At 46.6% G+C, this 22,928-nt stretch overlaps 1 protein-coding gene across 1 annotated transcript in view; it reads left to right on the forward strand.

Annotated features, from left to right (window-relative positions):
- Positions 1-7,400: 7,400 nt before the first annotated feature.
- The window catches only part of RHPN2 (rhophilin Rho GTPase binding protein 2), a 47,918-nt gene continuing 32,390 nt past the window's right edge, over positions 7,401-22,928 (forward strand). The window contains exons 1-2 of the mRNA XM_019742743.2: positions 7,401-7,542; positions 19,426-19,541. Of these exons, the coding sequence (XP_019598302.2) occupies positions 7,474-7,542; positions 19,426-19,541 (185 nt within the window). The 5' untranslated portion in view covers positions 7,401-7,473. The remainder of the gene's footprint in view (positions 7,543-19,425; positions 19,542-22,928) is intronic.

A 22,928-nucleotide genomic window follows, 5' to 3' on the forward strand; every position in this document is an offset into this window, starting at 1 on the left:
TGGCTTGATTATTTGTGTAGGTACAATAAAACTAGCAATTGACCATACAGGTTCTTTTAAATCCACTTTGCTGGAGGGTTTTTTCATAAGAAGTCTCCCTCCAGGTTGAACTTTAAAAGGCCTCTCAAGACCAGAAAAGTTCAAGGACTTGTCAGCAGACTTTGCCTACAAAACCTATAGATTTGGATGAATTCCTGTGTTTTCAAGATCTTAAATTAGACTTAGGTTCCTGCACCTGCCAGAAAGTGAGCTCCCTTACTCTGGTACAGTTGCTGGAAACTGTGTAAGCAAGATACCAGGCAATTTTTCCAAGGAGGCTTCCATAAACCAGTCTTAATTCCTTAATTCCTTAAAGCTGTCTGGTCACATCTGAGTCTGTCTCTCGCAAACATGACATTCCAGGCAAAACCTTGGTAATATAATCCGTTTCCAATTGTGTCCTGTTACAAGGAGAACAGATTCTAATTGAATTTATGCAAATAACAATATTGCTATGAAAATAAGAATACTCACTGAGAGTTTCCGAATTCTGGAAGGATCAGGTAGGGAGAAAAGGATAAATGTTTCAATTCTTCATACAAAGGTATATTTTACCAAATTGATCTAAATCATAGAGGGGGGAAAAAAAGAGTTTCCTTAGATCTGGAAAACAAAAGATTAAAGAGGCAGTAATATTTCAAATAAAAAGTCATAAATATTATAATTATCCTCAACAGTTCATTCAGTCCCACCTAATTAAAACTTGTTCTGCTAGAATCCAGTTTTTCCATTAGTTCTCTGAACATTGCCTGATGATTAAGGGCGATGACAGTGATAATTCCAAGAAGTTTTCAAGGCCTTCATCAAGGCTCCTGTGATTTGCCCAATGAAGTGGGTGCTTTGATCACTAGAGATAGTATAAGGTATACCCCATGTGGGAAACATACTTTCTAGCAGTTTTTTTGCCATTGTGAGGCCATCAGCATTTGCAGGGGAAGGCTTCAACCCATCCAGAAAATATACTTAGAACAAGAACATGATGATAACTTGTACTAAGTGGCAGTTGAATGAAGCCCAGCTTAAATGCACTATGGTGGATGAAGGAAAGCAAAAACCGAAAAATGGACTTTGCCAGGGATCTTGGAAGAACCAAGTGGCCATCTGGGTTTCCCATAGCCCCGATATGCATGTAACTGACAGCCATTATTTACCAATACAATATACCCTGGAAGTTTATCATCACTTATTTGACAATGCTTGCCTTGTGATTCAACACACCAAATAAGCCTAATTATTTTAATATTCCCCTTTTATAAGGAGAGAGAGAGAGAGAGAGAAGAGAGAGAGAGATCCTTTAAAATGATGTAAGGGGACTTTTGGAAAATCTCAAAGTTATTTTCAGGTTAAGAAAAAAAACCTAAAATTTAAATTTTGGGAAATTTGTCAAAAAATATCAAAAGGTTTAAAAACACTTGACTAAATAGGATCATGGGGCATTATGAAACAATACATAAGTATCCATTTAACCAAAGTGACAATAAAGATTTCAAGAACAAATACAGAAGGTTACATAATTGTTAGCAAAACTTAGCTCTTACTATTGAGAAGATTCCATTTTCTTAAGTAATCAAGGACCTGATTAAGACAACATAAAACACAGAAAATTATTTGAATAAAACAGATGCTTTGCTTTCCAGGCAAAATATTTTTCACAACATCTTATCAGGAACAGACCAATAATACAGGGAAACTTTGTCCTTTTAACAGGGAGAGAGACCCAAACTTTAATTCTGCATCAGCTTACTTTTGACATTTAAATTCATGTACTCAATTCATTCCAATCTTATTCAGCTTGATCACACACAACATTTCCTTTCTCAAAATACCTTTTCACAAACCTTCTACATCTTTCCTTGTCCCTTTCACTTTGTCTCTTCTTAGTCATTCAGAAATAACCAGCTTGTTTTAGTGCAAACCACTTTCTTTTAATTTGCTCAAAAATGCGTCTCCATACATCATACCGGTCAGTGTCCATGTCAGGAACGGCCAAACCTGTACAATTTTATAAGATTAATTGAGCCAAACATGCCAGGAAACAAGATCTCAAATGCTTTGGCAAATGACAGTTTTGCAGTTCTTTTCATACATTTGGAATTAAGGGAACATAAGTGATACTACTTGAAGGTGGGAAAAAGCAAATCGGAGAAATCTCTATGATTAGATTACAGGACAGTTAAGATTATGTGCTCTCTTGAGGGTGGTTTTGCCTCTGATTACTCCTGGCATTTCATAGGTATGTTAACCTAGATGTATAAGAACAATGGATAAGTCTTGCTTAAGGCAAAGATAAACCTTTTATAGGCCTGGGGCATGACTACCCACCATGACTTGCTCAGTTAGGAATTTATGATCAGAACACCCTGTGAGGGTACTTTCGGTCACTGAACTTGTCAGATTTATTACAGAGCCCCTTTTTTGTTCCCATACCTTCTTTTACTGAAAACATATTATTTCCTTGCATTCAAAGTTGTTTATTCTCTTATGGCAAGTATTTTCAATTACATACACTGGAATTTTTAATTCTTCAAACCTTAATTTCTAATGAAAACTAAGTAATTAGCATTCTTTAGATTGGCAAATGTGAATACATTCTGCAACCTCTAGAAACCAGCTTTTTTACTGGTAAATATATTTCATAATTTTTAGAAACATATGCTTCCTCAACATAGCACAAAACATTTTTATTAACAGACAAATTTATCTTTCAGTTTCTCTATATTAAGAAGCCAAAAGTAGGGCCTGCCCAGTGGCTCAGGTGGTTGGAGCTCTGCATTCCTAATGCCGAGGAGGTGGTGGGTGCGATTCCCGTGACCCTCTGTTGTGAGCGGCCTGCACCCAGGTAGAGCCGCTGAGCAGCCCACCTGCGACTGACTGCCTCAGTGCAGTGGGTGGGGGGGAGAGGGGGAGGAGGAGGAGGAGGGGGCGGGGAGGGGCGGGGAGGGGAGGAGGGAGGGAGGAGGAGGAGGAGGAGGGAGGGAGGGAGGGGAGGGAGGGAGGGAGGGAGGAGGGTGGGGAGGGAGGGAGGAGGAGGGAGGGGAGGGGGAGCTAACAATGGCTTGAACCTGAGTGTTGGGGGGAGGCGGAAGGGGGGAAAAGAAAGAAGCCAAAAGTAGGTAAACTTAGACTGATTTAGCAAATAATGTTTCAGTTTTTTTAATCTTATTTGGAAATGATATAGATTTTCAATAATTTCCATCTTTTAACTTCATTTAGTAAAACTAAGGTTTCAAATTCCCAAAAGATTCTGGAAAACTATTCTTAAATACATAAAACACATAATTACTGCTATAAAAGTTTTACCTAAAAACCTTTTATTCTACTTACATCTATTTTTTTAATGAGAAAGAATAGGTTTTATGGTTTTTTGTTTTGTTGGGGAATAGTATGTTTTTCCAGGACCTATCAGCTCCACGTCAAGTTGCTGTTTTCAGTCTAGCTGTGGAGGGTGCAGCTCACTGGCCCATGTGGGAATGGAACCTTCCACCCTGGTGTTATGAGCTCTGGGCTCTAACCACTGAGCAAACCAGCTGCCCCCTACTTAGAACTATTTAATTTATTTATCCTTAACAAATATGTTTAGATTACTCATGAAAACTTCATGAGGTGTTAGACCAAGTCAGCCATCACTCTTAAGTTATTATTTTTGCTGACAAACTTATAAGCTCATGTAGAATAAAAGTATTATATTTAATGTTCATAACTATAAAGACATGTCTGTTTTAGTTAAATCAACAAACTAAATTGGCTTTAATTTCTAATATTTTTCCCAAGTCATATAAACATGAAAAGCATTTGGCTTAGTTTCTATATTTCTGAGAATTTTAGTATACCCAATCCTTAATTTATATAAGCACTTGTTTATTACACACACACACACACACAAATGCAAACAGAGACCTCATGGCTTCCATAAAAGAAGTGGGATCTGTTCAAATGATCTTCTTCCCCCCAACCCTTCTTAAAAAATAAGAATTATCTTCCTGGAATTTGCAGTTTAAAAAGATAGCCTAGGTAAGAATTCCTAGAGACGACCAGGTGTTTACATCTCAAAGGCAGAGGGAAAGAAATGCAAGCTCCTCTTAAAACGACTTTGGGATAAAGAGGGGAGGTTTGAGGAAGATGAAAATTCCCATGCTCCTGTGGCACCACATATGGCTTCCACTTCTACAAATTTTTTCATAAAATTTGAAAAATTTGGTCTATAATTTACAAAGAATTTTACTCACTTAAGGATGACCTTGTAATTTCTGCTTTTAATTTGGAAAACGTCATCAGCTGCTCCAAGAGGGGATGTATGCCAGGCTGCTCCTTGTGAACCAAAAACTAAAGGGCAAAGTAAGAGGCAACTAGCATTTTTTTGAGATCCAAGAGAATAGCTACTCTGGAAGCACTAATTTCAGATAGAAACTCAAATAGTGTTCCAATGAGACAGGGAAGGCAAGGGGTATTTATGAGAAAGGGAAGGGGAACAATTTTGTCAGGAAAGCATTTCTATATGTGTAGATAAGCTAACATAGTGATGATGCTAATTCTGAAGAATGTTTTTAATCTTCAGTCCCTAGTCACGATATCTGCTTTTTTTGTTATCTTTGCAAATAGTTGTTCAGAATACAATGCCTCTTGAGACCCAGTTCAAAGGTTATTTTGCCCAGTTTTAACATTCCAAAGGTTTGAGGAGTGAGATGTGCAAAGTAGTTCCTCTGGGATGGTTGCTGCTCTGTCTTCATTTTAGAGTGGCTCTGTTTATATTATTTTTCACACCTCAGAGAAGCCAATGCTTCTTTTGTCACCAAGCAGGTCTTAGGAGGTGAGACATGCATTATATTTGGAGGAACTGGGTCCCTGGACAATCAATTGCTGGCTTCAGCCAGATGGTAAAGCAGCAACGTGACAAAAATAGTTGTTTGCAGCTGAGATTTTAACCTTGTGCCCATCTCAGACATGCCCACCCCACTTTTTTGTTAGGCTCACAGGTCCTCACTGGTGTGCTTGTGACACATGCCACCAACAGGGTTGACAAATAAGAGGTGATGTTACACTCCTGTTCGGCGAGCAGCAGCAGCTCTCATTTTTGATCACAGCAGGATCAGATATATGGGGTCAGACCTGTTGGTCCCCCTACAAGGAGTCATGAGAATGTCTAGTCCTGCACAGCCCCAAGGAATGCCACTCATACTCACGTTGCTCACATAGCCAGGAGATGCCAGCTGGGACTCAGAGAAGTGCTTCTTTACCTCCCAAGTTGCCCAGGAGCTAGTCTTAGGGTAGGTTCGTGTGTCTTTAACAACATGCTTCCTTTTCTTTCTCTTCCTTTTTAATCAAAGAAACCATTCAAGAAGGCAGTGGTGCCAGGCTAGATTAAATAACAGGTTTTGGTTTACGCTGTATTAACTTTTATGTGTATCTCCCTACATGGCAAAGTGTGGCTGGTTTTCTGCTTAGTTATGACATAGTTGTCTTTTAAAATAAAGTTTGTTTAAATAGAGTACATTTAAAGAAAACTATTAAGTCAATAATAGTACAAGTGACACTATATGTGACAAATTGTAAAGGCGATTGGAGTTTCAAGGTGGTAGGTGACAAAAATCTGAAGGTGATAGGGAGTGACTTGAGTCAGCTGGCCTGAACTAAAACGGATCTCAATCACAGAGGGTGTGCCCTTGACCACTCCACTCCTCTGAGCCTTAGTCTTCTCAAATGAAGGTTATTTAATCCATTTATTTGCAGAAGAGTATGAGAATGAATGAAACATAATATCTATAAACTTTCTGGCTAGAGTAGAGGTCCTATTATTGCTAACTTTATTATTATAGTAGTAGTAACAGTAGTAGTATTAAAAATGTAAAAGAATGACCCACCCGTGGATCCCCAAAACCGAAGCATCTGTTTTTAATTCCCACCTAGGGGTGGTATTTTTCCAGAGCAATGGATCAATGTTAGGGTGACAGACATATGATGCAATTAGCTTGATACTCACTTCTGATCCCAAAAGAGAAGGTAAGTTTTTGCATCTGCTAGAGTTTCCCATACATCTGTCCCAAGGCTGAGCTGGTGAGGACCCTCCAGGGTCTGAGAATTAAAACAGTCCTTTCCGGAACCGCCTTTTCTTGCGCCAGCATCTTGGAGCTGGCAGTGATAGGGGGATTTTTTTTTGGAAATTTACTTGGTTGTTGCTACTACTTATTTTAAAACTTTAGAACACCCCCTAATATATCTCCTTCTTAAATTTTACTTTTTAAAGACAAGTAAACGCTTCGCTTGTTTTGAAAGCAGATTGTTCTGTTCTACCTGTGGCATCTACTGCGACCCCCAAACGCAGCGACAACTGCGCAAAGGTGTCCCTTGGAGGGGTTTTGTGACTGCAAAACGGAGGCCTGGAGGGGCGTGGCCCCCCAGGGCTGGAGGCTTCCGGCTCGGGCCGCAGGCTCTGGGACCCTGTTCTGCCAGGCTTCTGCCGGGGTCTACCGGTCAGCGGGGGGCGGGTCAGAAAGTAGTGCGAACCCCGTCCCTGGAGCCCCCTTTCGCTCAGCCAGGCCCGTCCCTTCATTCAGCTAAGAGCTTTAACACGCACTTTTGTTGAAATACTTTCGAGCAGCCAGAGAGAGGGTGATCCAGCCCCATTCTGCAGTTGAGAAAGCTGAGGTTTGAAGTCGTGGTTAAGAAACGTGCTCAAGGACATCTGCCAAGTCTCTCGAGCACAAAACCCTTTCTGGGGATCCCTCCATAGTCGGACCCCCCCTCTCCCAGAGCAGTCTGCGACCCCCAACGGATCCGCCTCGTCTCTGCAGTAAGGGTAGGGAGACCGGGTTGACCGCAGCGCCAGCCGGCCTGAGGCACCCGCCCAAAGCCTTCAAGTCTCTCTGAGTCCCCGACTCGGACCCCGGGTCCCTTCCAGCGGAAAGCTGTTCCTGACCACATGGCCCGGAGCCCAGAGATCCCGCCGCTCTCTCGACTTGGCGTCAGGTCTGGTCACAGTTCTCCCGCGTCTGCGCTCCTCCTCCCAGGAGCCGCTACTTGACCCGCGTGCGCTGCATTTGCGCCCACCACTCCAGACGAGGGGGCCAGGTCCCTAGCCCGGGCCTTACTGTGGCCGCGGAAACCTCGGCCTGCCCCTGCGCCACAGGGCTGAGACAGCCACGACGTCCAGGTTAGGCCCCCAAGGCTTGGAGAGAGCGAGCAACGCGTCCAGGGATCCCAGCTCTCTGCGCGGCCAGCCTCAGGCCTGGGCGCCGGCTCCGCCCCGCCAATCAGGAATAGGGGCGGGGCCAGAGGCGTGGTCTTGGCAGGCCCGGCCGGGTCTCCAGGGCTCGCAGACTGGCCCCTGGTGGGGTGGGAGGGGCGGTCTCGAGGGCGGGGCGGGGGCGGGTCCGGGCGCCCTCTGGGGCCGGAGCAGCTGCCCAACCTCAGTCCACTCACCGCGCCCGCGTCGCCAGCATGACTGACACTCTGCTGCCCGCGGCCCCCCAGCCGCTGGAGAAGGAGGGCGACGGCTACTTTCGGAAGGTGGGTGTCTTCAGGCAGGCGGGAAGTCTGCGGGCTGCAGACCCCTTTTCCCCCAGGCTGCGGGGTGGGGGCTGCGGGAGAGTGTGGCCGGGGTCGACCGGACCCGGAGGGGGAGGGGGCTCAGTGGCCTAGGGTGGGCCCGACGGAGCCTCGGGCTGAGGGGTGCGGCGGCTGTGTACCGGGCGGCCGAGAGCTGGTGGTTTGCGTGGCTGGGGGCACCTGGGGCCTCTCCGCTCAGGTGCTGGCGGAAGATGTGGCCAGGAGGGTGCCTCCGGGGAAGGGATTGGTTCCTAGTTGCGCTGGCGCCCTCCTCGCGGCGCATGGGGACCCAAGCGCTTGGCAGGGGCGCGGGTGGAGATAGAAGGACCACCCCAGGCGGGTTGGCGGTCTCCTTTTGCCTCCAGAATGCTTCCAGTGTCCGTTTCTTCGACTTTTTAGAGGGCAAGGGAGGGCTGATGGTGGGAGGTGACCTCGGGCGTCGCCCCCTCTTCTGCTCCAAGTCACCCAGGAGGGCGTGAGCGCAGCAGATGTGATTGATTGATTTGATTGTTGGAGAGACCGGGGCGAGTGCGGGCTCCTCTGGAGCTTGGCACGTCCCGGCGACCCTCGGCACACGCTCAGGCTTCCCACACTGCAGATAACAGTCTGCAGTCCAGTCCCTCAAAAAAGACCTCAGCCCGCAGAGCAGGGGCACTCGGGTGCCCGCAGGTGGCAAAGCCTGGGCTACAAAGATGCTTTTGAGCCTGGAGTCACGGTGACACCTTCCACTTTTCCTCCTTGCAGATCCCTGCTAGTCTAAAAATAGCCTTTGGAAGCTTGGCCGGGTTTGACTCGGTGGCTTGAGAAATTATTGTGTGTGTGTGTTTTTTTATAACATATGTGACCCAAGGTAGAGTACGTAATTATAAACAGGGAAGTGAAACTGTTTCCCACAGAACAATCAGTTCTTAATTGTTCAAAGCCTAATGATCCAGTGGGTAAATGGACTTGGTATCTTCCTCCTTCTCCCTTGTGAGGCAGCCTTTGGATTTTTGCTCTCTGGTGAGGAGCAATGGCCCCAGGGGAGGGTGGGCAGGACTGGAGGGAAATGTGAAAACAGGTGAGGACAGAGTGGGAAAATATTCTTTTTGGTGAAATTGCTTTTAGCATTTAAAAAAAGAGTAGTTTTAAGGTATATTTAAGTTCAAAGCTGTCATCATGGAATTACAGGATTATAACTTCTAATTATGTGTGGCATTTGGGACAGGATCACAGGCCATGGAATTGCAGAAGGAAGCCAGGCCTGGGAATCACTAGAGCCCCAGAGCCTGACGCCATCCCCACAAAATTGCTCTGTAGCCTCCAGCAAGTTGCTGCCTCTTTCTGGGACTTCGTTTCCTCCCTGCATTATTTCTCTGAACCGATGGGGGTCTGGACCTACAGCAGTATCTTGGGGAAACGATAGAGGGCGGGGCAGAAGAGATAGAGAACACCTGTGAGGGTTATGTTCTCCAGTCTTCCAGAACAGGTTTTCCAGTGGGAGGATGTGCAGGGGCGAGTGAGCCATGAAAGGATGTTTTTAGATGCAGTCTCTCTTCTTCAGTGGTGGATAAGAGAATCATAGGTGCAAAAGAAATCACTGGTTGACAATGAGGAACATCTCTTTTGAAAAGGAGTCGTTGTAATAATCATACAGTTCTACATCATATCAGGCCAAAGAATGTCCTTTGTATGAGGATAATAAAAGGTGTTGACGTTGTACCTTTCCTGATCTGTCATCCGAGCCAGTTGGACCTAAAACAAATGCTCCTTGAATGAAAGGTAGAGGAGGGTGAAGAGGAAGAGCACTTCAGGTAGATGCGACAGTATGAGCACAGGCATGGGACTGCGACCACTCTGTGAGGGAACCCTCTGGGCTGTGGATGTGTAAGTGGGAACTAGGCTGTTCGGAGTCATGCATCCTGGGTCCATGGGAAGAGAGCTGTAGGATCCGTCAAAATGTGTAATGCAGGGCCAGACATGTGAGATACACAGCACAGAAAGGCTGTTTTGACAGTGAGTGGTTTGTTGGTGGTGCGTGGCCCGCAGGGAGGAGTTGGAGTTGGGGGGTGGGGTTAGCCCCCTGTGATCTCCATGGTCTCTGCCCTTCCTTCTCTGATGTGGACTGTTGGTGACTTTTCAGTCAGTTACATAAAGTGCTGTATAGACACAGCCTCACCACTCATCCTTCCCACCGACTTGCTCCTCTGACTCAGGCTGGAGGCAGTGATCCCAGTGAAGAGTTTGAAATGATAAGGTCCTAAGCAGTGGCAGTGGCAGCAGGGATGGGAAGAACTAATGGACAGGCCATGGTGGGGAGGTGCTGCTGAGAGGAATCCAAAATGTCTGCCTTAGGTGTCTGAGTGGATGGTCATGTGTCTCACTGACATGGGGAGCCCAGGAGGCTAGTGTGGGGGCAGGTAGACTTGAGGTACCCATGAGATATCCAAGTGGTGGTCCCAGAGGGGAATCCACTTCCAGGGACCTGGCAGCCATGAGAGCACCCTGGCTGGAGATGTGGCTTTGGGTGGCACTAGTGTGGGCTATTGTGAAAAAGGATCCAAGTCAGAAGGGAATAATAGTACCCCCACTTAAGGGCCAGGCAGAGACAAGAAGCAAGCTAGGAAGGTGGCAGTGTGAAGGAAGCTGGGAGAAGAGAGTCTTTTTAATGGAGAGGTGAGGTTGACAAGTTGGAGGGCTTAGTCCGTTAGGATTTAGTCCTTTACGGGGTTGTTAATAAACGAGAATTGGGGGCAAAAGTCAGGAAGAGAAGGGTGGAGAAGGTAGTTGTTAGAGGGAGATGGGGGTAGAGAAGAGTGAAGAAGGCAGATTTGTTTTAGAAAGAGGAAATCTAGAGCCTTTTTAAAGCTGAAGGTGAAGAAGTTGGGTGGGGTGGGTTTGTTGAAGAAGGGACAGAGAGAAGCTGTGGAGGAGTCCAGGAGGCGAGGGGGGAGGTGAGGATTGGAAATAGCTGCTGTACATAAGGGTTGGGTGGGCCAACCAGGGGCAGGCAGTAAGTTAGGACCCCCAGACTGAGATGTAGTCAGAGCATCATACAGCTGCTCCCAAGGCAGGTCCCCGATCTTGTCTTTAGACTTTTGGGATTTTGTGCACCCTTATAGTACCACATTAATTTCTGCTAATGTCAAGCTTCCCTTTTCATCCTGTTTCCTTTATATCCTACCTTTCCTTCCCATCCTCTTTTCTTGAAAATGCCGCTCTGCTCCATTCATTCCAAAAGCATTTAGTGAGTGACAGCTCTGAGCCTGACCGCTGTTAGGTTCTTGGGCGCATTCGACCCTGATTCAGTATGGCTTTTGTGGCAGTTCACAGTGGGCCTCATTTTCTGGGTGCCAAGCAGTGCTGGGAGTTGGTGCTTTGTCTGATAGCTCAGTCCATGCTTGGACAAGAACCAGCTTTTTTGCTTTAGTCCAGACAGCAAAAAGGGAGTGGGGGGGTGGTCCATGGCCCATATTCACAGCTTCAAGTCTGCTTTGTGTGACTTGTACACACAATGAAGACTAATTGCCCAAAAGTCCACTGGGCCAGCTGGGCCAGGACCCTGAATGTGTGAGACAATCATCAGCAGAAAGGGGGGCCCCTTTCAGGGTCTTCTGGAGGTTGTGCAGAACTTAGCTTGTACAAAGCCCGAGGACTCGGACAGAGCTTCGCCCCAGGTCAGTCGCGGACACCCCCAGTACAGACTCTGGCCTCCGGGGCTGGCAGCTTTGGGGGTTCTTAATTAAAAGCAAACAAAAAACGGAACACTTTCTGGTTCATCATCATATGTTTCTCTCTCTGGCTTCTCACATTAATATGTTGATACAGAGGTACAGCTCTGTAAGATTAATACTATAAAGTACTTTCTTAGAAGAATGACCAGTGGAAATGGAGCTTGTTTTCTATGCTCTTCCTAATGCAAGTCTTGGAAGAATGTGAGTTCTGGCCTTCAGTTAATGCAGAGTAATGCTGGTTTCCAAGACACTGCACCCTGAGAGCAGGGCCTGTCTCCATATGGGTGCTGTTGTCCTAAAACCCCGGGGAAAACCTGCTCTTGGCCAAGCGAAAACCAGCTGGAGAAAAACTAGAGAAAGCAGTTCCCCAGGAGCGTGGAAAGGGCCTAAGGGAAAGGTCTTAGCACTGTGAAGAAGAGAGTCAGCACAGTGTAACTTTGTCAGTCCTTATCTCTGCCTCTTCATCCTTGGGGAACACTAATGACCCGAAATGAAGTTCGCTCCATTGTTTTTACTCAGGCGCTGGAGGAGAGTTTGTTTCTTTGTTCACAGAAACCTGCAGGCTGGACAGGGCCCCAAGGTTCACTGTGTCCTGGTTTATGGTCATTGTTTACTCTGGGCTTCCCAGAGGCTCCAGCAGAGAAGGAAGGAGGAGAGTTTTTGTGTGTTTTGTTTCTTAAAACTCAGAAGCTCCTCCTGGGTCTTCTCCACACTATTCATCTCAGTGGGGTATAATTTCATGTTAGACATGTGGGCATGATTTATGAGAACACTTGCGTGTGGAGAAGCCTCATGCGGGGCCAGGTCCGAGGAGAACCAGTCATGGGAGTTTCATGCTTTACTGGGTAGTGATGGTGTCCCTCCTGGTACTTGGCTCCACCCCTTGGAACCTCACATTCTTTCCCAGGTGGGGAGGGAGGATGTGAAGGTTTGTGATTCTGCCTCCTCCCCACCCCATACCCCACCTTGGTCTGAGCCGGGTCCTAACGGCCAGGCTGGACCCAGGATGATGACGGCTTTGGTGAGGGTCTCACTCTACAGGTGCACACTGAGCTCAGAGGGTGTGTCTGGCAAATACCTCCTCACTCTGTGGGATCCTGGCCAGGAGTGGTCCCCTGGCAGCAACAGAATTTTCGTGGTGACTCAGACCAGAGTCAACGTGATAAGTTGTAACACTAAATGTCCTTTGTTTCCTGGGGCTATTTGGATGGATTCCAGGACACCACCTGATGACACCAGGCATTAGCTTTAGTCTGATGGCCACTTCCTCCTTTGGCTCAGATACCAGAGTCTCGTGACTCAAAGGCTGGCGGTGGCCTCAGAGGACAGTGGGACAGCAGGTGCAGCTCAGCAAGAGGACTGAGAGTGTGGCAGCACGAGCAGCAAGGAGTCCAGCGGGAGCAAGGTCTCCCGCCTGTGGCCCCAGAGCGGGGAGTGGTTAAGTCCTGGCCTTTCCTGGCAAACCCATAGAGTTCACAATGGCCATGTGCCCTTAGCGTCCCAGGGTTGGATTGGATTGTAAGAAGAGAAAAGGCAGACCCCTTCAGAAGTAGTTTCTTTTTCTCCAATATTATTTGTATGATAAAAGTAACAAATAGTTGTGAAAAAGGTAATTACAGAAGTGTACAAAATCACACACACATGCCAGCCCCCCACCCCACCCCATACTGTCACCTACTACATAAGGACTGTTAACTATTGGCGACAACTACATCCTCCCGGCGGCAATAAGCAGATCATTAGTTGTGGAAGTACATTTGATTCATGAGAATTTTGGTGATTGTGAATCTTTGTTATTCATTCAGCATGTTGAAAAACAACTGAGTGGCACACAGTAGGTGTTTATAAAGATTTGGAAAACTGACCGGAGGGAGCCTCTAGTTAAAGATTCATATTGTGGTCTCGTACCCTTGAGTGAATGGATTGAGATGCTTTTGATGAGGCAGCTGAGTCTCGGCCTGAAGCCCTGATGGAGATCCTGGAAGGGCAGGAGGACTGTTTACAAGTGCCAAATTCATGTATTCATTTTTATGGATGTGGAAAAGCTGGATTTTGTCCATCAACTTGTCCCGAATCTCCAGTGTGGTGAAGAGTTAAGTTGATGTATGTGTTGTTTGCAGGGTATTGCATGCTATTTCTATGCTTTCTGGTTGACAGCTTCTGACTAACTCATAAACAAACAATTCTGGTTTCCAGACTTCGGTGGTTGAGTGAGGGATTACGTAACTAGGAAGGAGTGAGAAAGGCAGAGAAAATACCCTTGCCCTCAAGGGAGCAGCAAAAAGCACCTCCTCTCCCATACCCTGGGCGAGGGTCTCTATCCAGGAGAGCCTGCATTGTCACTCAGTCTTACTCCTGATCTGGAGAACCCAAGTTCACACTGTGTCCTCAATTTGCTGGAAAGGCATCTACATGTGTGGAAGGACGGCCCCGCTGGTTCTCCAGGTGGAGGGGTGCAAAGGCCCAGAGCAGAGCCCCAGTCTGGGAGGAAAGACTGCTCCATTCCTTCTGTGTCTGCTTCTCTGCTGCCCTGTCCTATCTACCTTTCCAGTGCCAGTCTCTGGAGGTAGATAAAGTATCCTTCCCTTTCTTTCAAACCAAGTGCCTCCAGTTTATGCTTAGTTCCTGCTCTTAAATACTTGCTTCCTATCTAAACAGTATGACTATACACTAAGGGCATGTGGGTGTATGTTGATGAATAGAGTTTTCACTCTAGGTGAACTTGTTCTAGTTAGGACTTTTTTAGAGGCAGGTGCCAGAAAATCCAATCCAAAATGGCTTAGGCGATAAACACACAGTGGGACATCCCTACAATGGAATTTTACTCAACACTATAAAGGAACAAACCAGTGATAAGTGCAACAGCATGGATGGCCCTCAAATACTGAACAAAATAAGCCAGATACAAAAAGGAATACATACTACCGTGTTTCCCCCAAAGTAAGACCTAGCCATACAATCAGCTCTAATACATCTTTTGGAGCAAGAATTAATATGACCCGGTCTTATAGTAAAATAAGTAGAATAACATAATATAATGTAATGTAATATAATATAAAATATAATAATATAATATAATACCAAGTATAATATAATATAATACCTGGTCTTATATTAATTTTTGCTACAAAAGTGCATTAGAGCTGATTGTCCGGCTAGGTCTTCTTTTTGGGGAAACACGGTATATGATTCCATTTATATGAAGTTCTAGAACAAGCAAAAGTCTATGGTGATAGAAAACAGGGAATTGGTTGCCTGGGGGGGGTGACAGAAATGTTCTATTATTTGATTGGAGTAGTGGTTACACAGGTGTGTACATTTATCCAAACTCAACATACTTAAAAATCTATATATTATGTAAATGATACCTCATTTAAAACGTGACTTAGGCAAGAAAGGGAATGCACTGACTCCTGTAACTGAGACGTCCAGAGGAATGGCTTCAGGCCTGGCTTGATCTAAGGCTCACATGCTGACACCAAGACTCAGCTTCTCAGCTCTGCTTCACCTGGATTGGCTGCATTTCTGGGGAGACACTGCCCTGCTATGCTGAGGTGGCTGCAGGGGCCCAGTGTCCCGTATTCCTAGGTTCACAGGAGATGGGGAAAATGAAGCCTGAGGGGTTCTGATTATCCTATGGCAGGTGCTCACCCCGAACCCATCTCAGGGCCAGGGGCCTTTGATTTTCCAACTTGCCAAGCATGACTCAGATGTTCTTCGCCTTGGAAGGTAAGTGTGGGAGCATACTCGTTAATTTACTACACCTGAGCATCATGGGCTGTGAGGTGGGAGAGTGAGATGCAGGCCACTGTGACCAAAGGCTGTGCAGTGATGCTGGGCAGCCCTCAGCCAGGAAGCCAGGGGTGTCTGGGGGTGGTTGGCAGGCGAGCTGTCACACATCCCATACATTCCTGTTGCTCAGGCTGCCTCATACCCCATCTTAGAGCGCCAGGAAGGGGCCTGGGTTTAAGTCCTATGCCCACCCTTACTGCCTCTAAGGTCTTTAGTAGCTCACTTAACCTCTAAGCCTCAGAGTCGTGGGATCCGAGATGCTCGGTCCACATTGGCTGCCGGACACGTGGGCTAGTGATGCAGCTGAGGTTTCTCTCAGTACTTGCCTTTCTTGAGTGTTGGCTATTGGACCATCCTTCCATGATCTGAGACTGATGCAAAAGCCCAAACCTTAGTCTGGTAAGGGAACCAACAGACCTCATGTAGAGGAAAGACTCACTTTACTATATGTCTTGCTGACAAGTCAATCCCTCCCCCGACCCCCACTCCAGGTTCCCAGGCCAAGCAGGTGTGACAGGTGCTTCCCTGGTCCCTGGCACAAACTCGGTTTTGGAGCAGTTCTATATCCTGTTGTGAACCAGTCAAGAACTAAGTTGTGGGCAAGGACTGTGGGTTCCACCAACAGAAAACCCCTGGCAGGGGCCAGTGGACACAGATAGCTAAACAGCCTGTGCTGATGCCAGGAGGTTCTTCTGGCCTTCTTGCCCAGATTCACCTCTCAGGGCTCTGGGAAGTTTCCCATTAACCCTGTCTGTGTTTCTGGTGTTTCCAGCAGCCCCAGCATTCCTACTTGTCAATAAGAAGTAATGTTGTTTGGGTCCAATTACTCAGTCAACTCTAATCCTAAACATTCCTATGTCTTATCTAGAAACTTGACCCCACATCTGTGGGCTGGTTAGGGTGTAGCAATTCTGGACCAGCCAGAAGGTGGGTAAAGTATACGAGCAAGAAAAGTTCTTATCCGTGAGCTGGAATGGCTGTTTATCTTAGTTCTGGGAATGTACATAAAGGAATTAGGTATTAAAGCTTCTCTGTCGAATTGAACACAGCTTTGGTGAACTATGTAATTTTTAAGTCAGGTTGAACCATCTTTTCATAGTAATTTTAGGAAGCGGAAAGGAAAGAGGCTTGCAATTATGTTAGTCCTTTAATGTTAAAGATATTTTAATCATATCTGAAAAAAGACAGTTTTCTGATTTTTATTTTAAATCAGGGATCATTTAATAATTTGAAAGATGTGAACTTTAAAATCATTCTAACTCAGATTCTGAAATCTGTAATTTGAACTAGGGGGCTGTGTGGGGCAGCAGGTGAGTAGCAACCTGCTGGGAAATGAGAAATCTTTGTGGAAGGAGAAACGTATCTGCCCTGCTAGTCCAAAGGCCACTGATATGGGGATCCTTGAGAAGGTTGGGGCTGTAGATAACCCACTTCTTCCCTCCTTCAGGTGGAGGCCATGGGCCTGGCTTGGGTAGAGGTGGGGGAGGCTAGGTGTGTGCAGAGCTGCCATTGCAATGACGCAGCTGGAGAGAAAGGGCAGTCTTCGCACCAATACTGCCCACCAGCCACTCCCAGGGCTTAACCACAGATGCCTCAGTGGGCAGAACCTAAAGATAAACTTCAAAAAGGAATGGAGACTTCACTCAGATCCCAGGGTTCCAACTGGCTGGGTTGAAAGAATACCATGGGGGGGGGGGGGGGCTGCTGGATGGCTCAGTCAGTTAGAGCACAAGCTCTCAACAGCAAGGTTGCCGGTTCAATTCCCGCATGGGATGGTAGGCTGCACCCCCTGCAACTAAAGATTGAAAACGGCAACTGGACTTGGAGCTGAACTGTGCCCTCCACCACTAGATTGAAGGACAACGACTTGGAGCTGATGGGCCCTGGAGAAACACACTGTTCCCCAATTAAAAAAAAAAAGAATACCATTAGGTTAAAATGAAATTGATTCTGACCTTAAATTTTTCAGAATAAAACATTGTAATCCAAATACCTCAGGATATATGCACAGAGAACATAGTCAGTTCACTGACAAGGAAATTCAAGTGATCAGTAATATTTGAAAAAAATGTTTATCTTCACTAATAATGAATGTAATTTGGAAGAATAGGATATCTGTTTTTGCATATCAACTTGGCAAAGATTAAAACCAATACTTTTCAACTCAATAATAAAAAGACAAATAACCCAGTTTAAAAATGGGCAAACAGGGCCGGCCCGGTGGCTCAGGTGGTTAGAGCTCCATGCTCCTAACTCCGAAGGCTGCCGGTTCGATTCCCACATGGGCCAGTGGGCTCTCAACCACAAGGTTGCTGGTTTGATTCCCGCAAGGTATAGTGGGCTGTGCCCCCTGCAACTAGCAACAGCAACTGGACCTGGAGCTGAGCTGCGCCCTTACAACTAAGATTGAAAGGACAACAACTTGACTTGAAAAAGGCCTGGAAGTACACACTGTTCCCCAGTAAAGTCCTGTTCCCCTTCCCCAATAAAATCTTTAAAAAAAAATTTTTTTTTAAAAATGGGCAAACAATCTGAATTGATATTTCTCCAAAGAAGATATACAGATGGCCAATAAGCACATGAAAAGATGACCAGCGTCATTAACTATCAGGGAAATGCAAATCCAAACCACAGTGAGATACCACACACCCTAGTTTGGCTATAATAAAAAAGACGGTAACAAGTATTACAGTATATAAATTGTAACACTCATATACTGTTGGCGGGAATGTACAATAGTGCAGCCACTTTGGAAAATAGTTTGACTGTTCCTCAAATGGGTAAACATAGAATTAACCATATGACACAGCAGTTCCACTTCTAGGTATATAGCCAAGAAAGGAAAGCATACGTCTACGTAAAAGGTTACACACAAATAAGCAACCCTATTCATAATAGCCAAAAAGTGAAAATACCCCCAAATATCTATCAACTGATGAATGGATAAATGAATATGGTGTGTCCATACAATGGAGTATTAGCCAGGGACAAAAAGGAATGAGGGACTAATACACACTACAACATGGATGAACCTGGAAAACATGCTGGTGAAGGAAGCCCGTCGCAAAGACTGCATTTTGTATGACTGCATTTATATGAATGTCCAGAATAAGCAAATCTATGCAGACAGAAAGTAGATTTGTGGTTGTCTACAGCTAAAGGGGAGAAAGGACAGGGAATGGGGCATGTCTTTCTTTCCCTGAGGGTAACTGGGCTGGTGCTTGGGGTCCTTAAAAAGGTTAGACCCCCACTGTCACTCTGCCATAGAAATCTACTTGAAGAAAAAACTTGAGGTTTATAAAGATTTGTTTTTACAAATATGTATCAAATAATTATATATGATAGCAGGTACTTGGAAATAATCTGTCCAACTCCAAGGAAATGGTAAATCCTAAAAAGCAATATTACACAATCATTAAAAATCATGGTTTTGAGGAACATTTCATAATAAGGGACATTTTCATGATAGAATATTAAGTGGGAAAACATGATAACCCTTATGTGCCACTGTACAGAAAAGGGTTAACACAGCAGGCCTGAGGCTGCTGTCCTTAGGAAGGCCTGCTGGCATGGCTGGCCCTTGCTTGGCCTCTGGGAACCTGGCCCCTGGAGTGTTGCTTCCATTCCCTAAGTGATGACTTGGCTCGCTGTGCCAAGACTGGTGGCAAAAATCATCTAGTTGACGATGAGCACCTGCTTTCCTTCTGCAAACCTGGAATTTTGGTACATGTTAGGGGGGATGTTCCCTTGTGATCAGCCCCCAATGACACCCCTGGGCTTTGATTCTCAAGTGGGCTGACCTGGGCAGACACATCATATACAGGTCACTGCATTTTTGTTGCTGGGAGAAGAATGCTCTGTGTGTCCCTCATGGATGGGGGGGGGGGGGGGGGAGAGCATAAGGAAGCCTGTACAGGGATTTCTCCAGACTCGGCTGATTCTTTTTTCCTATGATCCAGCCATGTACCCTTACTAAGCTGCTGTCATAAATCTTAGCCATGAGTGTGATTATATGCAGAGGCCTGTGAGTCCTAGCGAATCTCCAGATAGTGGGGCTGGTCTTGGAGACTCCTGACACAGCCACGACATGGAGAAGAATACCATGACTATAAAATACATGGGTAGGAAAGAAGTAACCAATTTATAGTGGCTGTTTTGGAGTTGTATTGTTATAAGTGATTGTTTTCTTTTTCTTTTTTATACTTGTCAATATTTTACGTACTTTCCAGGTTGTTTTATTGTCAGAAAAGTTTAGTTTTTAAATCACTTCCTGTTATAGTAAACATCACCAGTGTTAGTGTGGCTGACCTCTGAAGGGGCGTCTCTCATTTTCCCTTAGGGTTGCAATCCCCTTGCACAAACTGGCCGGAGCAAACTGCAGAACCAGAGGGCTGCCTTGAACCAGCAGATCCTGAAAGCTGTGCGGATGAGAACGGGAGCAGAAAACCTTCTGAAGTAAGTGTCTGCAGGCTCAGCCTCTGCAGGGAGAGCCCAGCCTCCCCTGAAGCCTATCCACCTGTTCCCTAAACTCCCAGGCCTGCCCAGCTTTCTCTCCAGCTCTCAGTTTTAGCTTTGGGTGCCTTCTTCCTTTCTGGCACCTGGAGCAGGTCCTTTCTTGTCTAGAGCATAGTTATGTTAACGGTAAGTACTTTACTTAGCCTGTCCATGTGTTTGGGGGTAGGGGGCCGGGGGAGAGTGTCCAGTTGTATTTGTGTTTGTTTTTCCTGCTTTCTGTGGGACATGTCTATTTTCTCTACTGCCTAGCACTGTGTCTGGTCTAGGATCAATGCTTGGGAAGTGTTTGTTGAATGTATAATATAAAGGAAACTAAGGCAGAAAGGAGGGAATACGGGCATTTCTATTGCCAGTGTCCATCCTTCTAATGAGAGGGGCCCCGTACAGCCCCAGGCTCCCGGGGCACTCATTATTAGGCTGTGGTATAGTACAATAGTTACTTATCAAGCATGGAACTCAGTGAAGCCTTACCTGTGTCATGGGCAGCTCTAAGCTCTCCCCACACCCTTCAGTGCAATGCAAGACCATGTGCCAGCTTCCTCTTCTGAACTTCCTTCAGAGTTCCAGGGGTAATGCTTGGCAGCCCCATGCTGCCTTTTGCACTGAGTAGTCGAGGCGGGCACCATTCCTGCTACCCCAGGAAGTGAGACAGATGCTCCCTGGAGCCTCAGAAAGAGATATGGAGTGCTTGCGGGAACCCGGAACCTGGAAACCTGGCAGGGTACAGCTAACGGGTGTTCCCCATGGGTCAGCCTCACTGGAGGACTTAGGGAGCCCAGAGGTGGCTCACAGGTTGTTGGGAAAAACAAATCCACTACACTGAGTGTTTGTGAAGGAGCCACAATACTCTGGTGGTCGCAGGTACTTCCCATAGGCAGGGTCAGCTCCTCCACGTGGGGGCCACTCTCCGGAACACTCAATACACAGGAGGAGCGTTTCTGACCATGGACTTGGGAGAAATTTGTTTCCGAATCCATCTGTATTTGCTCCTTAAGAAAGATTTCTGGACTAGTAAGTGGGGAGAAGAAAGGTGCAGGGCAGCATGGCCTGCATCTGTGTTTAAGGGATTTGTACACATGCTTTTGTGTGGTGCAGACGTTTTCCAACAGGGATGAAGAAGGAAGCTGTTTGTAGTGTCGGCTCTTGGGAGCAAGACCAGCGTTGGGGGGTGGAAGTGAGTCCTTTTTGTTGTACTCCTTTCAGTGTTTGAATATATATTCTTTTATAAAGTACATGAATTACTCTTATTCCTTTTATTGTGAAATACTGCAAACGGCACAAGAAAAAGGACATAAACGCCCCCCTGACCGGGCCACTGGGTCAGGAAATGCCAGTGCTGTGCCTGGGTTGGGTTTGTTCCTCCTGGACGAGCCCAGGACACAAGCCCTGGGGGTGGCCACATGTCTGGAACCTCTTTTCCAGCTGCTTCTGTCACAGGGTGGAAAGGAGGTTATGACTGGAGGAGACTGGTGAAAGTATCATAACATTTCACCTTTTAAAATGTCTGACAGCGACCCTGTCCCCAGAAAAGCCTGGGAATTGTCAGGTGTATGGAACTGTGGACCACATGCAGCCAGTGCGACTCAGGAAAGGCCCCAGATTTCGGGAGTGCCTGCCGCATGCCAGGCTTGCTGTGCCAGGAAGGCTGCGGGTACGTTGCCCTGGTGTGTCCTGTGGCTGCAGATTTTGGTTAACACTTTGACAGGCCAGGCCCGTGGCTGAGGGGGCAGGTGGGCAGCCCTCACTCTGTGGCTTCCCCAGGAAGTAGGCTACAATTGATTTGCCTGTTCCTTCACCCCACACACAGATGGATTCGTTGAGTACCTACTAAGTGGCCAGCAGTGCCTGAGGGGCAAGGGGACAAGGCTGCAAGCAATTCCAATAGAGGTTTTGCTTTCATGGTGCTTAATCTCTTGTGAACCTTAATACCCTAGTAAACAAATCCAATCGTGTCAGGAGGTGGTATTTCTAGGATACCAATGAAGGGGAAATGTGATAGAGGTTGACGCAGGATGGTGCGGACTTAGAGACGGGGTGATCAGGGAGGCTTTCTCTGACCAGGGGACCTGTGGTTTCTAACACGGGATCTAGGGCAGTTTTGTCTGTCTTGCTCTGTCAATAACACCAGCACACAGTTTCTCTGAGGCCCAGTGGCTCAAGCTCATTGTCAAGTGGGCAGTTGATCTGGCTGGGGTGGGGGTGGGGTGGTGGTGTTAATGATTCTCGCAGTGACCTAAAGGTTCAAAGTGCCCCTCTCTGGAGAATGTTGTCAGAGGAAACCCTAAAGGTATTTATTAATCTGACTCAACCGGGCACCAACCGTTCTGAAAACAAATAGGGCCGTTAAGCCAAGCCCAGCCCTCGCACCGTGGGTGTCCCTGGGCTGCGATGAGGTGGCTGTCCCTGCCAGCGTGGGGTAGTTTCAGTCATAAACTGGGCCCCGCCGTCCTGTCTGTCCATCTGTCTGTTTTCGGTTTCCCAGATGTCCCATCACAGCCCTCAGATGAAGGTAGAGCAGTTGGAATATGGTTGGAGGGAGGGCATTTGGGAAAATGTCTCCCCAAATGCAGGAGTGTGAGGGTTCCAGTCCTTATCTGCATTGGTGAGGGGGCTTCGAGGGTGGGCAGGCGCTGTGAGGCGCCTGGTATCATACCCCTTGGAGGGCTTCTCGGATCTGTAATCAGCCAAGAGTCCATGAGCTTCCTGGAGTTTGATTAGGAACACACCAGATATTTTTAATATACTTTTTTCAGGTTAAGCAAGGGCAAGAGTCCCTCTCTTTCACCTGCTCCCTTCCCTCCCTTGTGAAAAGCTGGGGTGGAAACGTGATGACATTTCTCTGAAACAGAGATGGTCTTTGTGAAATTTAAAGCAAGTTGCCACACTGCTCAGTTTTAACTAACTGGTTCTTTGAACAAGAAGGGTAAGTCATTTAACCTTTTTGGGCTTCAGGTTCCCCTCTCATGCTGGTAGCAGTGGCCTGGAGCAGGGGTGGCCCACTCTGAGGGCCCAGATGGGCATGGAAAAAGCGAAGGGCTGGGACCGGGAGACCGCAGGGAGTGGTAGCGACTGTGGCAAAATACGGAGCACATGCGCTCTTTGGAGGGGCAACTGCAATTTGCCCCAAATGGAAGGCAGGGCCGGAGTGGCCAGGACTTCAGATTTTTTAAAAAAATAATTAATTATTTGTTTGTTTGTTTTCATGAGGAGCTAGAGATCTGATTTTTGTTTTTTATCCTTCTGATAGTTGAATGTTTAAATATGGGCAACTAGGTCAAAGGTGGTAAAGATAACACCCCGAGAGCCAAGTGAACAAGTCCCACACAC

Source organism: Rhinolophus sinicus, linkage group LG11, assembly GCF_036562045.2.
Source record: "Rhinolophus sinicus isolate RSC01 linkage group LG11, ASM3656204v1, whole genome shotgun sequence".
Lineage (NCBI taxonomy): Eukaryota > Metazoa > Chordata > Mammalia > Chiroptera > Rhinolophidae > Rhinolophus > Rhinolophus sinicus.